This window comes from Helianthus annuus, chromosome 10 (assembly GCF_002127325.2).
Source record: "Helianthus annuus cultivar XRQ/B chromosome 10, HanXRQr2.0-SUNRISE, whole genome shotgun sequence".
In the NCBI taxonomy this organism is placed as follows: domain Eukaryota; kingdom Viridiplantae; phylum Streptophyta; class Magnoliopsida; order Asterales; family Asteraceae; genus Helianthus; species Helianthus annuus.
In genome coordinates, this window is record NC_035442.2 from 120,415,376 (window position 1) to 120,439,540 (window position 24,165).

General features: G+C 36.5%; 2 protein-coding genes across 2 annotated transcripts; one reads left to right on the forward strand and one right to left on the reverse strand.

Moving 5' to 3' along the window:
- Positions 1-3,685: 3,685 nt before the first annotated feature.
- LOC110881501 (kaempferol 3-O-beta-D-galactosyltransferase) lies at positions 3,686-4,499 on the reverse strand (the record flags this gene model as incomplete). Its single annotated transcript, XM_022129734.2, is given in 1 exon segment — positions 3,686-4,499. A coding segment is annotated over 1 exon segment (681 nt), but the record flags the coding sequence as incomplete, so codon positions are not given.
- A 16,162-nt stretch (positions 4,500-20,661) lies between these two features.
- On the forward strand, positions 20,662-23,598 carry LOC110881500 (tropinone reductase homolog At5g06060). Its single transcript, XM_022129733.2, has 4 exons — positions 20,662-21,014; positions 22,763-22,979; positions 23,062-23,168; positions 23,264-23,598. Exons 1-4 carry the CDS (start codon positions 20,730-20,732, stop codon positions 23,438-23,440), a joined length of 786 nt encoding a protein of 261 aa, XP_021985425.1. The 5' UTR covers positions 20,662-20,729; the 3' UTR covers positions 23,441-23,598.
- The last annotated feature ends 567 nt before the right edge of the window (positions 23,599-24,165 follow it).

A 24,165-nucleotide genomic window follows, 5' to 3' on the forward strand; every position in this document is an offset into this window, starting at 1 on the left:
TAGTATTACATATTAATTTTTATACACAAAATATAATATAATATTAATTAATATAGTTAGAGATAAACGTATAAATTCAAATTTAATTAATAATTATCTATAACAAATATAAATGTATCAAATAATCTAATAAGTATAATATCATTTAATATAGTTAGAGATCAAACGTATAATTTCAAATTTAATTAATAGTAAATTACTTTTTGAGTCCCTATGTTTTAGTGGTTTAACCACTTGAATCCAAAATCAAAAAGTTTAACGTCCTGAGTCTCAAACCGCTCATTCACACCCCCTGTAAAAAAATTCAAAAAACCTTTTGTAAGGCCAAGTTCTCACAACTTGTCAAAATTTTCATTTTACCCTAACCATATATATTTGTTAAGATAAAATATATTATTTGGATATAAACAATAATTACTAATAAAGTATCAAATCACATGTACAAGTACTTATAGTATATAACTTAGAAGATTAAAACTACAAGCGGACTATCTAAATAAAGTACCAAATTATCTTTAAAGCGAACACTAAATGGTTTTTAAAAGATATATATATATATATTTTTGCTATTAAGTATATAACATTATATGTACTTAAGCCGTGTAATACATGTGTTCAATATTTTCTTTCAATTTTAAATTTATGTTACTATCAATATGTTTTCATCTTAAAAAATTGTCCAACTTACTAATAACATTGAGTTTTAAATATTAAACTTAATTTCAATCATATTACACAACAAAAGACATTATCATCATGCTAAATAAAGAAATTATATAATATTATAAAATTTTAATTTGAATATTTAAATGTCAAGTACTAATTAAAAAAGTTGTCATAGACGCTCAAATTTATAGTTTAAAAAACTTTAGTCCTATTTTTTTAAACGTATACTTTATTTTTAGACTTAGTATGTTTTTTTAATATGTAATATTTTCTATATAATGATGATATTCGTATCTTGTCTCATGATCCATATATCTAAAAAGAGTATTAATATCAAAGTATTTATTATATAATTAATATACATAGTAGAATTTAATTACAATTCATTTACCATAACCTCATAACTTATAATTATTTTTAAAAATGCTTACAATTTTATGATCATTATTTTTTTTATTTTTTAGTGTTACTTCTTTTTAAGATATAATAAAATGGATTGTAGTATCTCAAAAGAGAAGTGAAACTTAGAAAATTATTTTGAATAGCAAAAATATAACTGTTCTTTTGTTTTACTATTTTATCTAAATAAGTCATTTTATTAATAAGAATTATATACATTATAATTTACATTTTTCGTCATTTAACCCGTGTAATACACGGGGTTGTAAGCTAGTCTTCTATACATAACAATTCTCATTCCTTACCTATAGTACACAATGAAATTACCATTTTGCACCTGATACAAATACAATATTGACCTTCATCTTATGTTGCGGGAACGTTTTCTTACTTGACTTGAGTGTACTAATTTTTTTAATTAGTTGTCAATCAAAACATAGATCAACTGAAACGTCTAACAAAATATGCACGAAAACATATTATATTTGACATGACTTATGAAACTAAAAGTAACTCGAAATTATACCGTTAGATGAAACGTATTATATTTGACCCAACTTGTTTTCGAACAAACTTTATGTCAAAACAAAGACAATTTAATCCAAAAAATAAGAACGAAAACGTATTATCGGGGAAAAACATAAAAAAGCCACAAATTTAAGTGACTCGTGTGACGTAAAACGTAGACAGATTCGAGCTTATACACATATAAGAAAGTCAGGGGGTCAAGGAGATATTCTATAAACTTACTAGAAGGGGGTGCAGGAGGCAAAAGTGTCAACTTTGAAACTTGAATGGAAGGGGAAAATCCTTCACTAAAAGACAAAAAGAAAAGTCGAGGGACCGAAACAAGAAAAACGCTAAAAAACACAAATTTATAATATCAAGTGAGTACAGAAAGTCAAACTTATACCAACACATATTACAAATTCGAGGGAGTCATAGAAATGTTGTAGAATGAGACAAAAGTGATAATTTTGAAACCTGATGGGCCCTTCTCACTAAAAGACAAAAAATCAAAACTACTGAGACTAAATTTTACCATAAAACTTTGGTGTTGAAAATCAAAACTCAAAAAAATATCATGGTGCTAACAATTTTGTTGTTTTTCCCAAACTAGCGTAGATACAAAAGGTATTTATCTATTTGGGTACTTTGAAAAATTTAATTTCTTCTAATTAATTATAGATAACCCTCCTATTAAATATTATTTAGTTTAATTATGATTTTTATATTTATCTATTTACTTCAAATTCAAACTTAGTTATCTAATTTGATATTAACTGTATATTTGAACGTTTTGTTTAGTTTGGTATCAAAAAGATTTTACCAAACTTAAAACAAAATTAACTAATATTATTTATCATTTATACATTTACAAGATTTAAATAAAGGGTTAAATTCATTGTAGGCATTTATTTTATGATTTTCTTGCCTCACTCCCAAACCTATCTTACATTAATTAAATAAATATATGAATAATGAGCTAATATTGAATTTCATCCTACTTTAAATTTCGAATACCATTATTCTATTTTTCTAATAAAATATAATCCTAAAATTTAAATTGTTAATTTAAGATATTTTTAAATAAAACAAATTATTTATCACGAAAACCAAACTTTGTATTAATATATTAAATATTTTTATTTTCATTACTAAAAAAATTATTATATCAATTTTATTACATGATTTATAAATCAATTTGTCAGAATTGGTAACAACATTTTATCACTCAAATGGATGCTAATTTGCTTCTTGAATAACATATCTTCTTTTCAAGAACCATCTTCACAATCACCCTATCCACCGCGTATCGAGTATTATCCATTAGTATATTGAAAGATATGACTTTTTTATTATTTGGTATATAAAATTAGATTTATTAAACCCGTTTAATACACGTGGTTTTTTTAAGATATACCTTTATTATTTTTAATATACAAAATTATATTTATTCGACCCGTGTAATATATGTGTAATATATGAGGTTTTTTTAAGATATAACTTTCTATTATTTGATATATAAAAGTAGATTTATTCAATTCGTACAATACACATGGTTTTTTAAGGATATATAATTTTTATTATTTAGTATAGAAAATTACATTTATTCAGGTCATGTAATACACATATTTTTAAAGATGTAACTTTTTTATTATTTGTTATATAAAATTACATTTATTCAACCCCTGTAATAAATGAGGTTTTTTAAAGATGTATTATTTTATTATTTGGTAAACAATATTACATTTATTCAACCTGTGTAATACATGTGGTTTTAAATATACAACTTTTTTATTTGATATATAAAATTATATTTATTCAACCCGTACAATATGGTTCTTAAATATAACTTTTTTATTATTTAGTATATAAAATTCATTATTCGACCTGTGTAATACACGAGATTATAACCTAGTATAAGATATAAACAATGTTATATAAACATAAGTAATAATTTCTTAAAATATAAAATTTAATAAGATAGATGATGCCAAACAAAATCATATCGATTGATAACTTGATATACATGCCATTTAACATAATATTCCGATTCTATCGCGATCCATATAATAAGAACAACAAATACTAAATAGTTATTAAGTTAAAACTCAAATCATTTAACCGATCACCAGCAAAAATAGATAAGAGGGTAGCACCGGTGAGAACATCCTTGATGTGATTTATTAAATTTGCAGGATGGAGTACGATAAAAGTATATTGGGCGGGGTACGTTTAGCCAAACCCGTTTAGAGGGTGGCACCGGTGACCACACCCACCAAAGTCTTGAAATTTTGAATAGAACTCCCGTTTGGTCCAAGAACCTCATGAGCAAGATCTTTCAGTGCTCTAATTCTTTCTTTCCGCCCTTTAGATGATGCATCGGCTGATTAAACTTGCTCTAAAGCACGACAAGTTCCAAGTTTCGTAAAATTCCCACCTTCGATTCGCACCCCAATCCCCCAAACTCTCTCAACCATCCAAGTATTTATCGGTTGGTCCCCTATAAACGGCCTACATATCATTGGAACCCCAGCTCCTATACTCTCCAACACTGAGTTCCATCCGCTATGTGTTACAAACACCCCTATTGCAATATGTTCCAAAACTTGTACTTGTGGCGCCCAGGGTACAATTTTTCCCAATCCATTTGTGGTTGTTTTCTCTAAGAACTCTAATGGTAAATGCCTCTGTGAATCCTTGTTTATCGACCAAAGAAATGGGGTTTTGGTCGCTTCGAGTGCTTCAGCCAACGCAACTAGCTCATGGGGCGGAGGAGAAAACTTTGTGCCAAAAGAAATGTATGCAACTGATCCTGGCTTTTGATTATCTAACCAAGTAATGCAAGAAAACTCATCAGATGGTGAGGATACAAGATTAAATGGACCAATGTTGAGGAAGTTGTTGTACATTGAAGAGAGGTCTTTAATAATATTTTTTTTTGCAGATTTTTTTTAACTTTGCAGAATTATTGTAGAATTTTTAATATATTTTTGCAGATTTTTTATGGATTTTTCGCAGATTTTTTTGTAGAATTTTTGCAGATTTTTTTGTAGAATTTTTGCAGATTTTTTTTGAATATTTGAAGAAATTTTTGTTTTTTTTACAAAAAAATAATTACTCATATTTTTGCTGATTCTAATTCTGTGAGTAATCTAATTTCACTTTGAGTATAAAAATAAAAAGAAATGTATAAATTAGGTAAAAAATTAAAGAGATATAGAAAAGTACCCAAATAAGTAAATATTTTTCAAAGTATCGAAATAGATAAATACTTTTTGTATCTACACTAGTTTGGGAAAAAACTCAACAATTTGTTTGTTTGGTGGTAAAAATTAAAACTCATAAAAATTGATGGTCAAAATCAAAACTCAAAAAAAATATCATGGCGACAACAACTTGTAAAATTATACTATATAGTAATAGTAATTCTATCTACAGCCTATACACTCCTGTCTTGCTAACCCAACAACCACCGCCGCGCCGTCTGGCGATAGATTGAAGAACGTTGGGAACAAGGAAAAATGTCTACAATTCGACAGGTCATCGCCATCGCTTTAATCGGTTGGTTTTCGGTCGATTGAGGTTGCTGCCCCCGGATAAAGTTGATCTTACGTTACGGTGAGTGACGGACCTAGGAATTATTTGCTGGAGGTGCGGATGACGCATTTAATCAAATTTTCAAGGGGTGTGGTCGGTTTTTTGCCTAAAATATACACTAAATTTTTTTTCAAGGGGTGCGGCCGCCCACCCACGACTGTGGGTATGTCCGCCACTTGCGGTTGTGGTGTGGGTGGCGGTACATACCAGCATTGTTTTGAAAGAAGGAGAGACAGGTTGTAGATAATGGAGTGGCCGGCCACCGTCATCTTGAAAGAAGGAGATAGAGAGAGAGAGGGGTTTAGTACAGAACGAAATAGCCGACCACTGCATGCGGCGACACCAAGAATTCTGGCATGTGGACTACCGTAACCTTAAGATCGGAGATAAGGTAGTTGTTGGTGGTGTTAGTTTGGACATGCAGGTGGTGGTGGAGGTTGCGGCGCCCGTGTGGTTGCCGTTTTTAGGGGCGAGGGAAACAAGTCTGAAACATGGTTTTTGTTGAAGCAAAACCAAACACATACACACAGTGAGCGTGTCATTGTGTGTGGTTGGCCCACATTCAAATCCATGGATGGGCCCAACTGTCCACTTAAAGTTAACGAGATGGATTCTGACCCAGTTATCATATTGTGAAGTGCTTGCTAAAAAAACATTACTTAAATCAATTTCTGATATTTCTAGCAATATTATCATTAACATATCTAATGAGAAAGTATAATCTACTTCAAGGCTTAACCTACATTAACATACATGACAAAAAATATAACGTGCGTTATTATCATAGAACGTGCGTAATTATAGTCCCATGCGTGATTATGTGGTCTCATGCTTGATTATGTGGTCTCATGCGTGATTATGTGGTCCCATGCGTGATTATACCCCTGATCCAACGGTTATCATTGTCTCCTACATGATGTATGATAAGGCTTTTTGTATATTAACCTTACTCCATATCTAATACACTCTTATAATTCTATTACCAACAATGTAAAAGACAAAACTGCTTTCAAATGGTTCTACACATTGCTTAATGGGATGTAGTAATAGTTACAAGAAATTCCTCAGTTGCTTTTAATAGTTATATTATATCTATTCTACATTTACGTGTGTCATTTATTCTACAAATAATTTTATTGGGTTTTAAATTTAGGTGACGTTTTCTTAGTCGTCACGTACAATGTCAAGCCGCGGTTTTTTTTTACGTTTCAAACCCGTCGCGAAGCACAAGGTAACCGACAAGTTTATATATAATTACAATCAAGTTACAAATGAAGAGAGTTTTCACAATCTGTTTGTTTTGCAATCAAGGTCGGTCACTATCAAAGATTAGATTTTTTTTTTTTTTTTTTTTTTTTGACAATCGGTTTTCACTTATAGTCAACTGTATATCACGCTTTTCATAGTTAAAATTAGATACACATTAAATTTTGTAATCTTAGATAGAGATGGAAAACTTACAAATAAAACGTCACATATTATATACAAATAAATATTTATAGATTTATGAATTATATTCAACATCCCTTTTATTTCACATTATATCATTTATTCATCTTCGTATAATAGTGTATTATACGGGGTCTTAACACTAATAGTATAATAAACTCAAAGAAAAAACCATATATATGCAACATTCCAAATCCTCTATTTTCATGAATCTATGAAAAAGAGAAAGGACAACTTGGTTGTTCTGGATGATATCAGGGCCATCTTTAGCCTAAGTGTCACACCCCAAAATCCAACTGCGGAGTATCACCGTTTGGGAGCGTGACTGACCAGGATCTTAACCACCAATCATATTGAACGTGTAATATAGTTAAGTATAGCGGAAGCATTTAAGTAAACCCAAGCGTAAATATTAATGTATGAAACATCATAAGTGTTCAAATAGCATTCATGATCCTTTGCCCACAACGACCTGCTCCTCCCTGTGCAAGCTCCAATATGTACCTAAGGTCCTGCAAGGCATGCAACAGAGAGTCAACAACTAGTTGAGCGAGTTCACAGAAAGTAAGTTCAGTAATAGAAATGGTATTGCAAGCATTGCGTTCGTTCATCTAATCATGCATTGTTTTAGTTCGTGCATTGTTCATGTATAGTAATGGTTTCCATCGCGGGCCCTTTCGGCATGTATGCGAAGATTTGGGTTAATACTCCCAAATATCCTAGACTATGTATATTTGTATCGCTGGCCACCCTGGCATGTGTGCGAAGTTCTAATATGTTTAGTTCGCAGCCTTCCCGAGGCATGTGTGCGAAGATCAGTCATAATTATCGCAGCCAACCCTTGGCGTGTGTGCGAAGATCTGTTCAAGTAGGTATACTAGTCTAGCCGTATCTTATCATTCACCATCCTCACCCTGAGGACTCATATCATTAAGTTCCGTTAACTAAGTACGTACGTATAATTCATTCAATCCCATTCCCACCCTGGGAACCCCATGCCTTGGCTGTGTGAACTCACCTTGGATTGCTCGGCAGATACACAAAGAGAGAGAGAGAGAGTTCTTGAACTAACAGTGGTCAACCACGTCCTAACAGGGTTACCACATAAGTCAGGTTCGGTTCAAGTAATGCACGTATACATCAAAACAAACACGTATGCACGTAAACAGTCAGCACGTTAAGTACACCACTTGTACGATTCAAATGCCTAAGCCCGAACTATACCCGGCCCAACTTATAAGAGGTCCAACATAATGGTCTCGGCCCAATTAACATAAGCAGTCCAATTAGCAGATATGTAAACAAGTCCAATTACTTGGCCCAATCAATTGGACCCGTGATAGTGTAGGTCTAAAACAGTGTACGTGCATAGCCGGTCTCGAGTCGCAACCAGCGATCTCGAGTCGCAACAAGGGATTACGAGTCGCAACATGAGATTACGAGTCGCAACTGTGGTTTCGGCTCATCATGGTCCAGTTACGAGTCGCAACGTGACTCGCAACCGTGGTTGCGGCTCGTGCTGCTGTGGTCTCGAGTCGCAATCCGGACTCGCAACCTTGGTCCCGTGTTGTGCTGTTGTGTGTGAGGTTCCGAGTCGCAACTGGACTCGCAACCGTGCTAAGTCTATCAACTCGTAACCATCTTCCTGATTTCATGCAGATCGGTTACAGGCATTTACACAAATCAATTAACATAATTGGTTTCCATGTTTATCAAATCAATTAACAGTTTCCAACAAATCATACAACATACTATCGATCAAATGGGTTTTTATCCTCAAATCCTTATGAACCCTAGCCGGAACATACATGAACATCACTTAAAACATAACAATTTACATGAACATGCATCATCACATTCAACCCGGAACATATAGCACATCGACTGGTTTTTCATGCATCAACGATTACCATTTGATTTATATCATACCATCCGATTCTTGTGAACATTAACCATACATGTGAGCCGATTAACACGTAATTACATCACAGCCGAATATATATTCATACATCCGATTCTACGTTAAGATCATAACATCATCATCATATAAAATCAATTCATGATAGCCGATTTACAAGAACATACATACTTAGATCATATAGTTCATCAAATCATCAACCCTAATCATTCAAGTCTAAGAATGTAATCATACAATAAGCAAAACAATACAAACACTAACCGAGATGTAGGAATCGGTTGAATGAGTGCCGTCGGGTTTCCAAGCAAAACGAGGGAGAGAGAGAGAGGTCTAGGGTTCTTGTGTGTATTGTGATTTGGTAACAAAGTGGAATATGGTTACAACATTCCCTAATGTTAATCGGTTAAGGAGTGATGGGCTGAACCCATCACTTGGGCTGCCATCTAACCGGATTACAAGTGCTACGGCCCTAATACTTGTGCGGTTGGGTGAGTAAGTGTTGTGCGATTCAAGTGGTTGTGTGTGTTGTGCGATCAATACATACATACATACATAAAGCACATAACACATTATATCACCAAATCATATAATTTAGTTCTCATAAGCACGTAACGTTACATCAAAGTAAGTCTAAAGTTCGAGTTGTCACATTATCCCCAACTAATTAGAAATTTCGTCCCGAAATTTGGTATGCACTCACTGAGGAAGCTAGGTAAGTTCAATCGTTCACTGGTTTTCCTGGGGTGTCACACCCTCCCCCCGTTGATCTGGAATTTCGTCCCGAAATTTCGAGGTAGTAGCTTCAGCCTTAGCAGTGGTTGCATTGGTTTCGAATAACTGGGGGTACTTTTCTGTCATCCTGTCTTCGCGTTCCCAGGTGTACTCTGGGCCACGTTTGGAGTTCCAACGTACTCGAACAAGAGGGATTCTCTTGCTTTTGAGGACCTTCACGTCCCGGTCCGTGATTTCTACTGGTTCCTCGACGAACTGCAACCGCTCGTCGTTAGTGAGTTCCTTAAAAGGAATGATGAGGGTTTCATCTGATAGCACTTCTTTAGGTTCGACACATGAAAGACATTGTGAACTGCCCCGAGTTCAGCTGGTAGGTTTAGCTTGTATGCTACTTTGCCAATCTTTTCTATGATTTCGAATGGTCCGACGTACCGCGGATTTAGTTTGCCCCGTTTGCCAAAACGTACCACACCATTCCAGGGTGAGACTTTAAGTAAAACCCGGTCCCCGACCTGAAATTCCAATGGCTTTCTACGCTTGTCCGCGTAGGCTTTCTGACGGTCGCGTGCTGCCGCCATGCGTTGTCGTATCTGTGCAATCTTTTCTGTGGCGTCCACTACTATCTCTGGACCCGTAATCTGACTATCCCCCACCTCTGCCCAACAGAGAGGTGACCGGCATTTACGTCCGTACAATGCCTCGAATGGAGCAGCTTGAATGCTGGTGTGATAACTATTATTATACGAGAACTCCACCAAAGGGAGGTGCTTTTCCCAGCCGTTGCCGAAATCAATAACGCATGCCCGAAGCATGTCTTCGAGAGTTTGGATCGTACGCTCAGACTGTCCATCCGTCTGAGGATGATATGCTGTGCTCATGTCTAATCGTGAGCCGAAAGATTTATGCATCGCTTGCCATAGTTCTGACGTGAATCGTGCATCGCGATCCGAAATGATGGATGTGGGCACCCCGTGCCTCGAAACAACTTCTTTAAGATAAACGTCTGCTAGAGTGGAGAACTTATCTGTTTCTTTTATAGGTAGGAAGTGTGCAGACTTGGTGAGTCGATCCACGATCACCCATATGGTATCATTCCCACGCTGGGATCTAGGTAGGCCTGTAACGAAATCCATGGAAATTTCTTCCCATTTCCACTGAGGTATCTTAGGCTGTTGAAGTAGGCCCGCTGGTTTCTGGTATTCAACCTTGACTCTCGCACAGGTCAAGCATTTTCCAACGTATGTAGCGATGTGGGCCTTCATGCTAGGCCACCAATAAATAGTTTTGATGTCATGGTACATTTTGTCCGACCCTGGATGTACCGAGTAGCGAGACTTGTGTGCTTCGTCCATTACAAGTTCGCGTAGTCCGCCATAAAGTGGGACCCAAATACGCCCCGTTACATAGTAAGCGCCGTCTGCCTTCTGTTCCAATCGTGGTCGTGAGCCGCGTAAGGCTTCAGCCTTGACGTTTTCGGGTTTCAATGCTTCTACCTGAGCATCTCGTATCTGTGCAGGAAGGCTAGACTGAATCGTAAGCTGTAGCGCTCGCACGCGCCGTGGTAGAGTGTCTTTCCGACTGAGGGCATCAGCCACAACATTGGCCTTGCCCGGATGGTACTTGATAGCGCATTCGTAATCGTTCAGTAACTCGACCCATCGTCGTTGACGCATATTCAATTCCTTCTGCTTGAAAATATGCTCGAGACTCCTGTGATCGGTGTAAATCGTGCACTTGGTACCGTACAGGTAGTGTCGCCATATCTTAAGCGTGAAAACTACAGCTCCCAGCTCTAAATCGTGCGTCGTGTAGTTCCGTTCGTGTATCTTAAGTTGGCGTGAAGTGTAAGCAATGACCTTGTCGCGCTGCATTAACACGCATCCAAGACCCTGGATGGATGCATCACAATATACTACGAAATCGTCCGTGCCCTCTGGCAATGAGAGGATAGGTGCACAGCAAAGTCTATCCTTTAAGTACTGAAAAGCAGTCTCCTGGGGCTCTCCCCAGCGATAGGTGACACCCTTCTGTGTCAGTAGCGTAAGCTGCTGAGCAATCTTTGAGAAATCCTTGATAAACCGTCTGTAATAACCTGCCAACCCCAAGAATTGGCGTATCTCCGTTGGCGTACGTGGTGCAGGCCAGTTCCTGATCGAGTCTACCTTGGATGGATCGACATGGATCCCATCCTTGTTCACTACGTGGCCTAAGAAGTGGACTTCTCGAATACTATGACGAACTTGTCTAGGTAGGGTTTGCACACCTTGTTCATAAGGTCCTTAAATACGGTAGGTGCGTTCAAATATATCAAACCATCCATCATATCAAACATAAAGTATAGTAGTTAAAATAATTCATAAAACCCAATACGATTGATGTTCAAACCAAACTTTGTTTGAGTAACAGAGACATAATAATGAAAACCCAAAATAAGTTATAAGTTCAAATATCGTTCATTGCGTCTCCTCGTCCTAACACGAAAGCTCGACCTCTTGCCTCGTTGCCATTGTTGTTGTTGTTGTTCCCGTTGCCCTGGTTATTGTTGTGGTTCTGATTCTGGTTCAACTGAGGGCAATCGCGTTTGTAATGACCTTCTGCCCCACACTGGAAACATCCCCGATTTCCACGCTGTGGCTGCTGCTGCTGTGGGTTTTGAGGAGCTGGTGGTGGAAGTTGCTGATTCTGGTTTGCAGGTCGTGAGCTCCTGCAATCTTTGGCTTCATGCCCTATCTTGAGACATCTCTGACAACGTTCCTTGCGACACCTTCCATTGTGGTGCCTGTTACATAGTGGGTGTACTCCCCTGTATCCACCCTGCTCCTGACTGCTAGATGATTGCTGACTCGGATTCTGGTAGTCATTCGTCCTGCGCTGCTGTGCTTGAGACTGAACGGAAACTGATCCCCTGCTGGAATCCCCATCCCATTTCCGTTTGTTGTCGTTGGGTGTAGCAGAAGTAGCAGCTGGAGTAGTAGCACTGATGCGTTTGGGTAACTTGTTTTGATCCACCGCCTGATCCGTGAGGCGATGAGCAAGACGCTGAATATCTTGGATGTTATCGAGGTTTGCCGATGTAACATGGCTCTGGATCTCTGGCGCAAGTCCCTGGAGATACAACTCAATGCGCTTCACTGGGGGGTCCACCATAGTTGGACACAGAATGGCCAGTTCGTTTGACCGTTTCGTATAGGCTTCAATCTCTGACCCCGTCATTTTCAAGTGATATAGTTCGTTCTCCAGCTTGTGGATGTCATCACGCGTGCAGTATTCCCTCTTAATGAGTTCCTTGAAGTCGTTCCAAGGTGTGGCGTTAGCAGCTGCCAACCCTAAGATTTGAACTTGGGCGTTCCACCAAGTTAGTGCTATTCCTTCTAGCGTGCCAGTGGCGTATTTCACCCTGCGAGCCTCAGGGCATTCACACATCTCAAAAACTGACTCTAGCTTCTCGAACCAGTGGAGGAGTCCAACTGCTCCTTCAGTGCCACTAAAGGTACTTGGACGACAGTCCATGAAGTTCTTAAAGGTGCAAACTTGCTGCGCTGGTTAACCTATTGTGTACGAATAGGGCAAAGTTTAAATACAAGGGCTAGTTTGGGAATGTAGGATCTAAAGATCCTAGCGCAAGTTATGACTACAGGATATACTACCTGCTTGAGCAGCTGCAAGTGCCGCAGCAACTTGAGCTTGAACGAGAGCCTCTAGCTGGGCTTGTGTCATGTTAATTCTTCCAGACATGATCTTCATAGTAAAAAGTAACGTGAGTGAGAGTGGTTCGCGAGTAGGGCGATGACAGAAAAGCGTAAGCGCGTAGGTATTCTCATGTAATAAAGTCATGTGTATCTAAGCGTAATGCGAGCAAAGTTCTAAGCAGTTCTAGCAAACAGGCAATAAACATGAACCTTATTACCTAGGATGTCGAGTCTTGCACGTGGAGCGAAGCGTCGTTGTGGATCGTTGAGAGCACTGTTCTGGTTATAGTCTGGTTTTAATAAAAACGTTTTCCCATATTAAAACCAAGTTCTCTATAACCAATGGCTCTGATACCAATCTGTCACACCCCCAAAATCCAACTGCGGAGTATCACCGCTTGGGAGCGTGACTGACCAGGATCTTAACCACCAATCATATTGAACGTGTAATATAGTTAAGTATAGCGGAAGCATTTAAGTAAACCCAAGCGTAAATATTAATGTATGAAACATCATAAGTGTTCAAATAGCATTCATGATCCTTTGCCCACAACGACCTGCTCCTCCCTGTGCAAGCTCCAATATGTACCTAAGGTCCTGCAAGGCATGCAGCAGAGAGTCAACAACTAGTTGAGCGAGTTCACAGAAAGTAAGTTCAGTAATAGAAATGGTATAGCAAGCATTGCGTTCGTTCATCTAATCATGCATTGTTTTAGTTCGTGCATTGTTCATGTATAGTAATGGTTTCCATCGCGGGCCCTTTCGGCATGTATGCGAAGATTTGGGTTAATACTCCCAAATATCCTAGACTATGTATATTTGTATCGCTGGCCACCCTGGCATGTGTGCGAAGTTCTAATATGTTTAGTTCGCAGCCTTCCCGAGGCATGTGTGCGAAGATCAGTCATAATTATCGCAACCAACCCTTGGCGTGTGTGCGAAGATCTGTTCAAGTAGGTATACTAGTCTAGCCGTATCTTATCATTCACCATCCTCACCCTGAGGACTCATATCATTAAGTTCCGTTAACTAAGTACGTACGTATAATTCATTCAATCCCATTCCCACCCTGGGAACCCCATGCCTTGGCTGTGTGAACTCACCTTGGGTTGCTCGGCAGATACACAAAGAGAGAGAGAGAGAGTTCTTGAACTAACAGTGGTCAACCACGTCCTAACAGGGTTACCACATAAGTCAGGTTCGGTTCAAGTAATGCACGTATACATCAAAACAAACACGTATGCACGTAAACAGTCAGCACGTTAAGTACACCACTTGTACGATTCAAATGCCTAAGCCCGAACTATACCCGGCCCAACTTATAAGAGGTCCAACATAAAGGTCTCGGCCCAATTAACATAAGCAGTCCAATTAGCAGATATGTAAAAAAGTCCAATTACTTGGCCCAATCAATTGGACCCGTGATAGTGTAGGTCTAAAACAGTGTACGTGCATAGCCGGTCTCGAGTCGCAACCAGCGATCTCGAGTCGCAACAAGGGATTACGAGTCGCAACATGAGATTACGAGTCGCAACTGTGGTTTCGGCTCATCATGGTCCAGTTACGAGTCGCAACGTGACTCGCAACCGTGGTTGCGGCTTGTGCTGCTGTGGTCTCGAGTCGCAATCCGGACTCGCAACCTCGGTCCCGTGTTGTGCTGCTGTGTGTGAGGTTCCGAGTCGCAACTGGACTCGCAACCGTGCTAAGTCTATCAACTCGTAACCATCTTCCTGATTTCATGCAGATCGGTTACAGGCATTTACACAAATCAATTAACATAATTGGTTTCCATGTTTATCAAATCAATTAACAGTTTCCAACAAATCATACAACATACTATCGATCAAATGGGTTTTTATCCTCAAATCCTTATGAACCCTAGCCGGAACATACATGAACATCACTTAAAACATAACAATTTACATGAACATGCATCATCACATTCAACCTGGAACATATAGCACATCGACTGGTTTTTCATGCATCAACGATTACCATTTGATTTATATCATACCATCCGATTCTTGTGAACATTAACCATACATGTGAGCCGATTAACACGTAATTACATCACAGCCGAATATATATTCATACATCCGATTCTACGTTAAGATCATAACATCATCATCATATAAAATCAATTCATGATAGCCGATTTACAAGAACATACATACTTAGATCATATAGTTCATCAAATCATCAACCCTAATCATTCAAGTCTAAGCATGTAATCATACAATAAGCAAAACAATACAAACACTAACTGAGATGTAGGAATCGGTTGAATGAGTGCCGTCGGGTTTCCAAGCAAAACGAGGGAGAGAGAGAGGTCTAGGGTTCTTGTGTGTATTGTGATTTGGTAACAAAGTGGAATATGGTTACAACATTCCCTAATGTTAATCGGTTAAGGAGTGATGGGCCGAACCCATCACTTGGGCTGCCATCTAACTGGATTACAAGTGCTACGGCCCTAATACTTGTGCGGTTGGGTGAGTAAGTGTTGTGCGGTTCAAGTGGTTGTGTGTGTTGTGCGATCAATACATACATACATACATAAAGCACATAACACATTATATCACCAAATCATATAATTCAGTTCTCATAAGCACGTAACGTTACATCAAAGTAAGTCTAAAGTTCGAGTTGTCACACTAAGTATTTTGAGGCTCCTGTTTAGGGCCTCCGATTCCAAAAGTCGCCCAAATTTTAGAAATACTTGTATTTATCTAATGGATAGAAGCTCAAGCCCAACACATGTTATGTAAGTTTTTATTAATTGTTTAAATATGAAATTACCAACAAATAAAAAAATAATTCATCAAATACAATGAAAAAAAGACCTTGTGTTTTCATTTTTACTTTATGCCTCCAAAATGGTTGAGTCGTTCTTGGATAAGAGTTACCAATATTTTGGTTGGTGGGTGTGAAGTGACGTACTCAATCACCTTAGCCAGCAAAACCACTTATTGTGTTAGTTAAGACTGCGGGGTATGGTGGGGCTTGGGTTGGGCGTGGGTTGGGGCGGGTGCTGACAAGTGGAATGGGAGCCCCCCCACTGCCTGGTACGTGTCCGCGGGGTATGGTGGGGCGTGGATTGGGCTTGGGTTGGGTGCACCGCGTGGCAGGGTAGTTTAAAAAAAATATACAAAATTTAAAAAAATCAAACAAACATTTATAAAAAAAAACATACAACTTCATTAATATTTATAAAATTACATAAACCTAAAAATTACAAAATAAGAAACCTAAAGCGTTAAATAAATTTCAAAAAGGTCGATCTTGTCGAACGCCTTTTTTTCCTTGCCGCGAAACTCTATGTTCGCCACCGCCACCCGGTCCTCGTGGCTTAACTCGCCCCCGGGAACGGCTTCGTAGTAAGCCTTGAAACCCTCGAGCTTGGGACGTAGCTCGCGCCATTTATGTTGGCACGCGTTCATGTTGTGGCGGTCGTTACCGACGTTTAGTCGGTAGGCCGCGAAAGCTTCCGTCCAATATTTGGTTTGGCCCGGTGGCCGCCCCTTCATAGCGTCAACGACGCTTGTGACTAGGGCAAGTTCTTCGTTGTGGGTCCAAGATGCCATAGCGGGTTCGTGGGATGTTGGGTTTGTGGTGACCGGCTGGGGCAGCGGGTGGGGATATCGAATGTTTGGGACCACGGTGGGGGTTGGGATGGACCACCCGGTTGGGGTTTGAAGGTATTTATAGGGGATGTTGGGGTTTGGGTGACCGGTTGGGGTGACCGCTTGGCCAAGCCAACGGTTTGAATTTAAAAATTCAAAACTTTTGGGATGGCCCGCTATGACGTGGCGGGTGAGCCAATGATATTCAGCCAACTAGGATGGCCAAACCGCCCTACGCCCGGCTTGAAACCTATGCCCCAAGGGCCACGCCGAAACTCATGCCCACCCGGGGTGGTGGCTTGAGCGTTTTTCCCCTACCCACGCCCAAACTCCCGAAAGCCATGGAGTGCCAAAGTTTCTTTCCCCTAACAAATGGCTAACACCATGCATTTTGTTTTCCTTTTTTTTCTTTTCTTATCTTATTTTTTTCTTTTTCTATTTTTTCTCTTTTATTAATAGTTAAATTTATTTAATATTATATATATAGTGGAAGGTTCAAATGAGAAGAAATTCTATGTAAGAAGAAAAAAGAAGAAATTTCAACCAATAGAAATGTTTCATTAGACTTCATTTAATATTTGTACTTAATGTAACTATAAGGGTATATTAGTAAACTTACATACATCATTAATTGGTAGTTTCATCTTTAATAATTAACTATATTAAATTTGTAACTTATTTTTAAGATATATATTTTTCACAAAAAATAAAAATAAAAATTCATTTATAGTGTAGGATAAATACGAGACGTGTAGGATAAATTACGAGTTGTGTAGGACAAATTTCAATATGTGTAGGATAAATTTCGAAATGTGTAGGATAACTTTTGATGTGTGTAGGCAAAAATATTTAGTGTGGAGGCTTATAGTCTTAATGACTAATTAATTAGTCAAACATAATAATAAATGAGATGAGAAAAAAAAACTATTTAATGTTTTACAATTATACCCTTTTATTCTTTTTCTTCTCAATAAAATTTTCTTCTCAAATGAACCTTCCCCTATATATATATATATATATATATATATATATATATATATATATATATATATATATATATATATATATATATATATTAAATTAAATTAAAAAACATCATAATAACTACAGTACAAACAATGCCCTTACCTTTAATTTTAATAACAAATATGCCACTAAATATTATGAATAAAGAATTATATAGAGAACGATATAAATGTAATAAAAAATTATGGGCCAATAGGTCCACTTCTATTTCCTATTATTTATGAGAATAATAGTTTAAGTTTAAAATGAATAATAGTTTAAGTTTAAAATTTTATTTGTTTTTAATCTATCTAAAACCAATTAGAGAACACTTGTCATTATATTAGGCCATGTTTTATAGATAAGTATTATTTTAGTTTAATATTTTCTAATTAATTATAGATAATCCTCCTAGTAAATATTATTTAGTTTAATTTCTTATGGATAATAATTATTTAGTTTAATCTCCTTCTCATTTATAATATTATTTATTTAACTAATAGAGTAAATTACGATTTTGGCTCCTGTGGTTATATCACTTTTACTCTTTTAGCTCAAAAAGAATTTTTAACATCTGAGCCCCCAACTTTTTTTTCTAATCTTTTTGGCCCCTAACGTTTTTTTCTAACCTTTTTGGCCCCTAACATTTAATGGATGTGGTTAGTGTTAGGGGCCCAAAGTGTTAGAAAAAAAGACGTTGGGGCTCAGATGCTAAAAAAATATCTTTTAGGCTAAAAGGGTAAAAGTGATATAACCACAGGGGCCAAAATTGTAATTTACTCTAACTAATATTATTTATCATTTATACATTTACGGAGTTTTAAATAATGGGTTAAATTTATTAAGACTTCATTAACAAATTTTGCTACAACAAAATAATCTATTTATATCAATCTAAATTTTTATCTATACTATTCTATATAATAAAATATTAATGTGTGACACATGTCGTTCATTGTAGGTATTTATTTTATGATTTTCTCACAACACTTCCAAACTTATCTTATATTAATTAAATAAATAAATGAATAATGAGCTAATATTAAATTTTATCCTACTTTAAATTTCGAATACCATTCTTCTATTTTTCTAATAAAATATTATCCGAAATTGTAAATTGTTAATTTAAAACTTTTTAAATAAAACAAATTATTTATCACGAAAACCAAACTTTGTATTAATGTATTAAATATTTTTATTTTCACTATACAAAATTACATTTACTAACTTTTTTGTTATTTGGTATATAAAATTACATTTATTTAACTCGTGTAATAAATGAGGTCTTTTAAAGATGTATTATTTTCTTATTTGGTAAACAATATTACATTTATTCAACCCGTGTAATACATATGGTTTTACAGATATAATTTTTTTATTTAGTATATAAAATTACATTAATTCAACCCGTACAATAAGGTTCTTATATATATATATATATATATATATAGCTTTTTATTATTTAATATATAAAACTATATTTATTCAACCCGTGCAATAAAAAGAAAGTTTTTAAATATATAATGTTTTATTATTTAGTATATAAATTTATTTACTCAACCCGTATAATACACGGGGTTATAACCAAGTATAACTTATATCTTAAGCCGTTTATAAGTTTATTCGATTTAGTGGTTTAGGTTTAAAAATTTATTTGTTTTTAATATGACTTATAATCTTATATAGATCATTATTATATTTAATTTATTATTATATTACATAAATATTTTAGAATTATATTCGCTTTAAGATATATATATATATATATATATATATATATATAATGTTGATATATATATATATATCTATATATATATATATCAACATTATCATCATCATACTCAGTAAATCCCACCAATAGCAAATCAAAGGTAGAGTCTGAGAGGATAAGATGTAGACAACCTTACCTTTATCCCGTAGTAATAGAGAGGCTGCTTACAGTGAGACCCATAGCTCAATAGTTGTTTTGCATCAAGCCTTGGAATTAAAGCACATAACACTCAGCGATCGAAACAAAGACCGATTAGTACATGTACCCTTTTGTCTTTCAACTATCAACGCCACCATATATATATATATATATATATATATATATATTAGTTTGTATATAATAAATGTTTTTAAGAGTGGATATATGTAATATTCTTTTTAAATTTGAATATATATAAGTTTGTGTTTATAAGGTAGTCATTCTTTGAGCGATTCTGTTATGACTTTATTTTTTAGTTTTTTTTTTCTTTACAATAGCGAGTGCATGGAAATAAACTGCATGAATCTCGCATGCTGTAACACGCAAAGACAACCCCTAGTTGTATATAATTGGACAATCACTATGAATAGTATTTTTGCTTCTTTCTTTTTTTTTCTTTTTTATCTTTTAGGGTTTGAACTTTTAATGATATTTTTTTGTTTTTTATTGGTATTATCGGAACCTGTAGTAATATTCGCTTTGGATGAGTAGAGTCATTAATGACCAAAGTCACGCCGCATAGTAAGGGATAAAACGATCAAACTCTCGCCACGTAACATGGTGGGAAAAACCTACTTTTATTTTTTCTAACTGGTATGGAACCGATATCAGTATTTGCTTTTATCGATCTTTGCTTTTGGTTTTTCAATGAGTCTCCCGCCGCGTAACATGAGGGAAACCGATCATATTGTCGCCATATCAATATTGCTTTGTATATATGTATGTGTCGGTATAAATTCAATTTGGTTTACGATTACAAAAAAGTTTTGTCAGGTCAAATATAATACGTTTCCACACATATATTTATGTACGTTTTTAGTTGGTCTACGTTTTGACGTAAATGGTCTTTGAAAACGAATTAAGTCAAATATAATACTTTTTGATTAGACGGTATAAATTTGTTTCGACCCCGCCGTAATGCGGAAGAGAAATTTACTTGGTGTGCATTATTTTACACTATTAAAGCCCATGGATTTTTGACGCCGACGACGTTATTCCACACCACCTGAAAAACAATAATAAAACGCCAGACTTTATCAAACTTGTCGGCTTATCGTTGCTGTTGAAAAATCATCCAAAACTATGGGATCTGAATCATCTGATCAAACTTGTCGGCTTGTCACAAAGTTAACGTTGTTCATTTCTCACTCTTCCCACCCATTGCTCCTCTCTCACACATGGAACACAGTAAAAACCCCAGATGGCGTTTGGACGGAATGACAGCTCTCGTCACCGGCGGTACACGTGGCATCGGCTATGCTGTGGTGGAGGAACTGGCGGCGTTAGGGGCGGTGGTCCACACTTGTTCTCGCAATGAGTCTGAACTTAACCAACGGTTACAAGAATGGTCACTGAAGGGGTTCAGTGTAACTGGGTCCGTCTGTGATGTAGCTTCTCGTCACCAACGAGAAGTTTTGGTCGCTAAAGTCTCGTCGCTGTTCAATGGCAAGCTCAATATCCTAGTAAGTTGTTCTAGTTTCTTTTCATCATCAGAAGCTGATAATTTGTGCATTTGAGGTACCAAAATTGGATGTTATAGCTGAACAAGTGATCAATTAGGTTTAGTATATATAGTTGCAGATAATATGTATGTATATGTGTAATTATTATGAAATCATTAAGTTGGAGATCATATGTATGTGCATGTGTAACTGCAAATCATTGAGTTGGAGATTATATATATATGTATATATGAAATCATTAAGTTTCAAATATATATATGTATGTATATGCGTATATGTATATGACAAAGCCTGTTGTTACACAACTTGTTGCTACAACAAATACAAGACCAAGGCCTGTAGCGATATCTTCGGAGTAAAAGGGTTCAAGGTTTCGATTAGCATAACGCAGGTCGTGGGGTCCCCCTACGTTTGCTAGACGTAGGAGGAGGTTAACTAGTTATGTTGTTCACTTGAGATCTTTGGCTGAAGAAGGTTCAGCCTCGAATGCAAGGGCAAGTGAAGTTGTGATATTTGAAGTGAAGAAGAGAAGCATGCATGAAGCATGTTCTCGAGAGAGAAGAGAGAAGATCAGAGATCCAAGCAGATCCAGACTGATCGGAATGTCCGGAATGAATGATATGGGATGTCATTTATAGAGAAGACTTCTTCCAAAAGGGAAACCTTTGACTAGTGAACCTCTACTGCAGTAGGGGACTTACCAATTTAGGGGTTGAAGGCTTCGGACCTGCGGATAAAATGTTGTTCTCTTTTGCACATGCCACTTTTGTGGCTGAGTGAAGAGTTGGTGAGTTATCAGTGATGTAACTGATTACTGTGCTTGTTCTCTTCTGCTCACAATGTCTCGTGGGTTTTGAACCCTTTAACCATTTAACCTTTTGAGCTGTTATGTATTTTAGTCATATTATTGAGGCTTGGGCTACCCCCGTCATCAAAGCCTTTAAACAGATCAAAGTTGTTGCTTCTTTGAATCTATAAAAACTAATTTAGACAAAGCCTTTGAACAGGCTAACTTATACTACCTCATAGACCCCCAAGTAGTGATAGTAATTCACTTTAGTATTTCTTATGATTTGATTAGCAACAAAACATAAATAATAAATATGACTAATTACTAATAAAACATGAAATGACACTATTACTTTGAATTAATCCTCAATATTTATATAGCTCAAGTTCTTTGACAGAAGTCAATCAAGAAAAAATGGGCTCTGGTTGAAACAAGTCGTTTTAGAAATTATCAATTTGTTCGGGTCAAAACGGGCATGACCAAACTATGCTTAGGTTGAAATGGGTCATATTAGAAAAAATATATATATATTAAAATGGGTTCATCCGCTGTTTTTGTTTTTATGACGGTTAGTGGCAACGCTAGTGGTCGTGTTAGTGGCAGATAGTTGTGTGCCTCATTTGGACCCGTTCTAAATTAGCATGTTTTACAAGAGTGACCCGTTGTATAATTTCAAGTAGACCGAATCAATCCATTTAGCGAACAAGAACTACCATATTAGCCCATTTATTAAAGAATGACCCATGATTGCCGGGTCTAATACTAGCATCAGAAGTCAAATTGTGTATTTTTTGCGGTCAAACACCAAGGCATGCTTTACACAAATATAAGCATGTGACTGAGATTTGTTTTTATCAACCAATATGTGCTGCTTTTATATAGTAGCTAATTCTTACTGTGTTCTCACAAACTTCTGCACTTTCCACAAGCCGTACTTTCGTGGATTTCATTTCTGTAGGTAAACAATGCCGGTACTGCATATACGAAACCTACTAAAGAGTATACTGCAGAAGAATATTCCATGCACATGGCTACCAATTTGGAATCTTGCTACCATATGTGTCAACTTGTACATCCTCTTCTAAAGATTTCTGGAGTTGGAAGCATTGTGTTCATTTCCTCAGTTGCAGGTCTGATTCATGTTGCTGTTGGATCGGTTTACAGTGCCACTAAAGGTATGGTTGCATAATCGTTTTAACTTTTAAGCTAACAAAATGCCTTAGGGAAAAAGATGTAATTTTTGTTTAACACCCACAGGTGCATTGAATCAACTTACAAAGAATTTAGCGTCCGAGTGGGCGAAAGACAACATTCGGACAAATTGTGTAGCACCATGGTTTGCTAAAACCTCGCTTATGGAACCTGTAATATGCCTTCATCTTGTCTTTCATTTACTTGTGATATATTTAAATTCCATTGTTCTAACCCGAGCTTTCGGGGTAATGGTTATGATGTTCAGGCACTTGATAATAAGGAGTTTCTGGATCAAGTGGCATCTAGAACGCCGCTTAAACGCTTTGCAGAAGCCAATGAAGTTTCATCTTCGGTTGGCTTCCTTTGCCTACCGGCTGCTTCTTATATTACCGGCCAAACCATTGATGTTGATGGAGGATTTACGGTCAACGGGTTCCCCTAAGGGTATCATGATGCATGAGGTTGTGCCTGATGTTCAAGGTTTAATATTAAGCAGTCCTATTTGTATTATGAGGTATTGTTTTTAACTGTTTGCTTTAACCACCAAAAATATTTGTAGAAATACAATAAATAAATAAACTTACACCAATCTATACACTTTCTTTTAGATGAGAAACAACCTAGTGTCAAGTAAAATGGTTTGAATAGGTATTGACATCATATTGTTTACGTTGAACAGTTTCTTCTGTAATTTCCAGTACTTGTATAAGATACACTGTTATTTCCATGATTTTGTACTTGACACATGTACTTTAAGCTTTTTGTTTGCTTGTAACGCAACCCACTCGTACCAATCATTATTTGTCCGCATTGCTTACTAGGTGCTCACGGATTTATTTTTTGGTGACCCAAGTGAAGACTTCCCAGCATCCTGAATGCTCCACCCCAAAACACCGAGTTCACCTCTTATAGTCTCATTCACATCTGCTCCCGATACGCGATGATATATGTGACAGGATATTCCTTATGTCCCATATTTCTTATCTAGACAACTACACATGTGATGTGGGATTTACCTAGTGTTTACTAAAACATATGGTAATTATTGTGGTAGCACTCACTAGTAACATTCTAGTGTGACTATAAATTTCTCTAGTTGCGATAATAAATCTAGGTGGGGTTGTATCAGCATCCAGTTACAGTTAGGTTTTGTAATTCATAAGTGAT

Coding starts and splice junctions, on each gene's coding strand:
- LOC110881500 (XM_022129733.2), top strand. CDS start 20,730: ATGGAACACAGTAAAAACCCCAGATGGCGTTTGGACGGAATGACAGCT. Junction 21,015..22,762: donor ATGGCAAGCTCAATATCCTA/GTAAGTTGTTCT, acceptor TCATTTCTGTAG/GTAAACAATGCCGGTACTGC. Junction 22,980..23,061: donor GGTTTACAGTGCCACTAAAG/GTATGGTTGCAT, acceptor TAACACCCACAG/GTGCATTGAATCAACTTACA.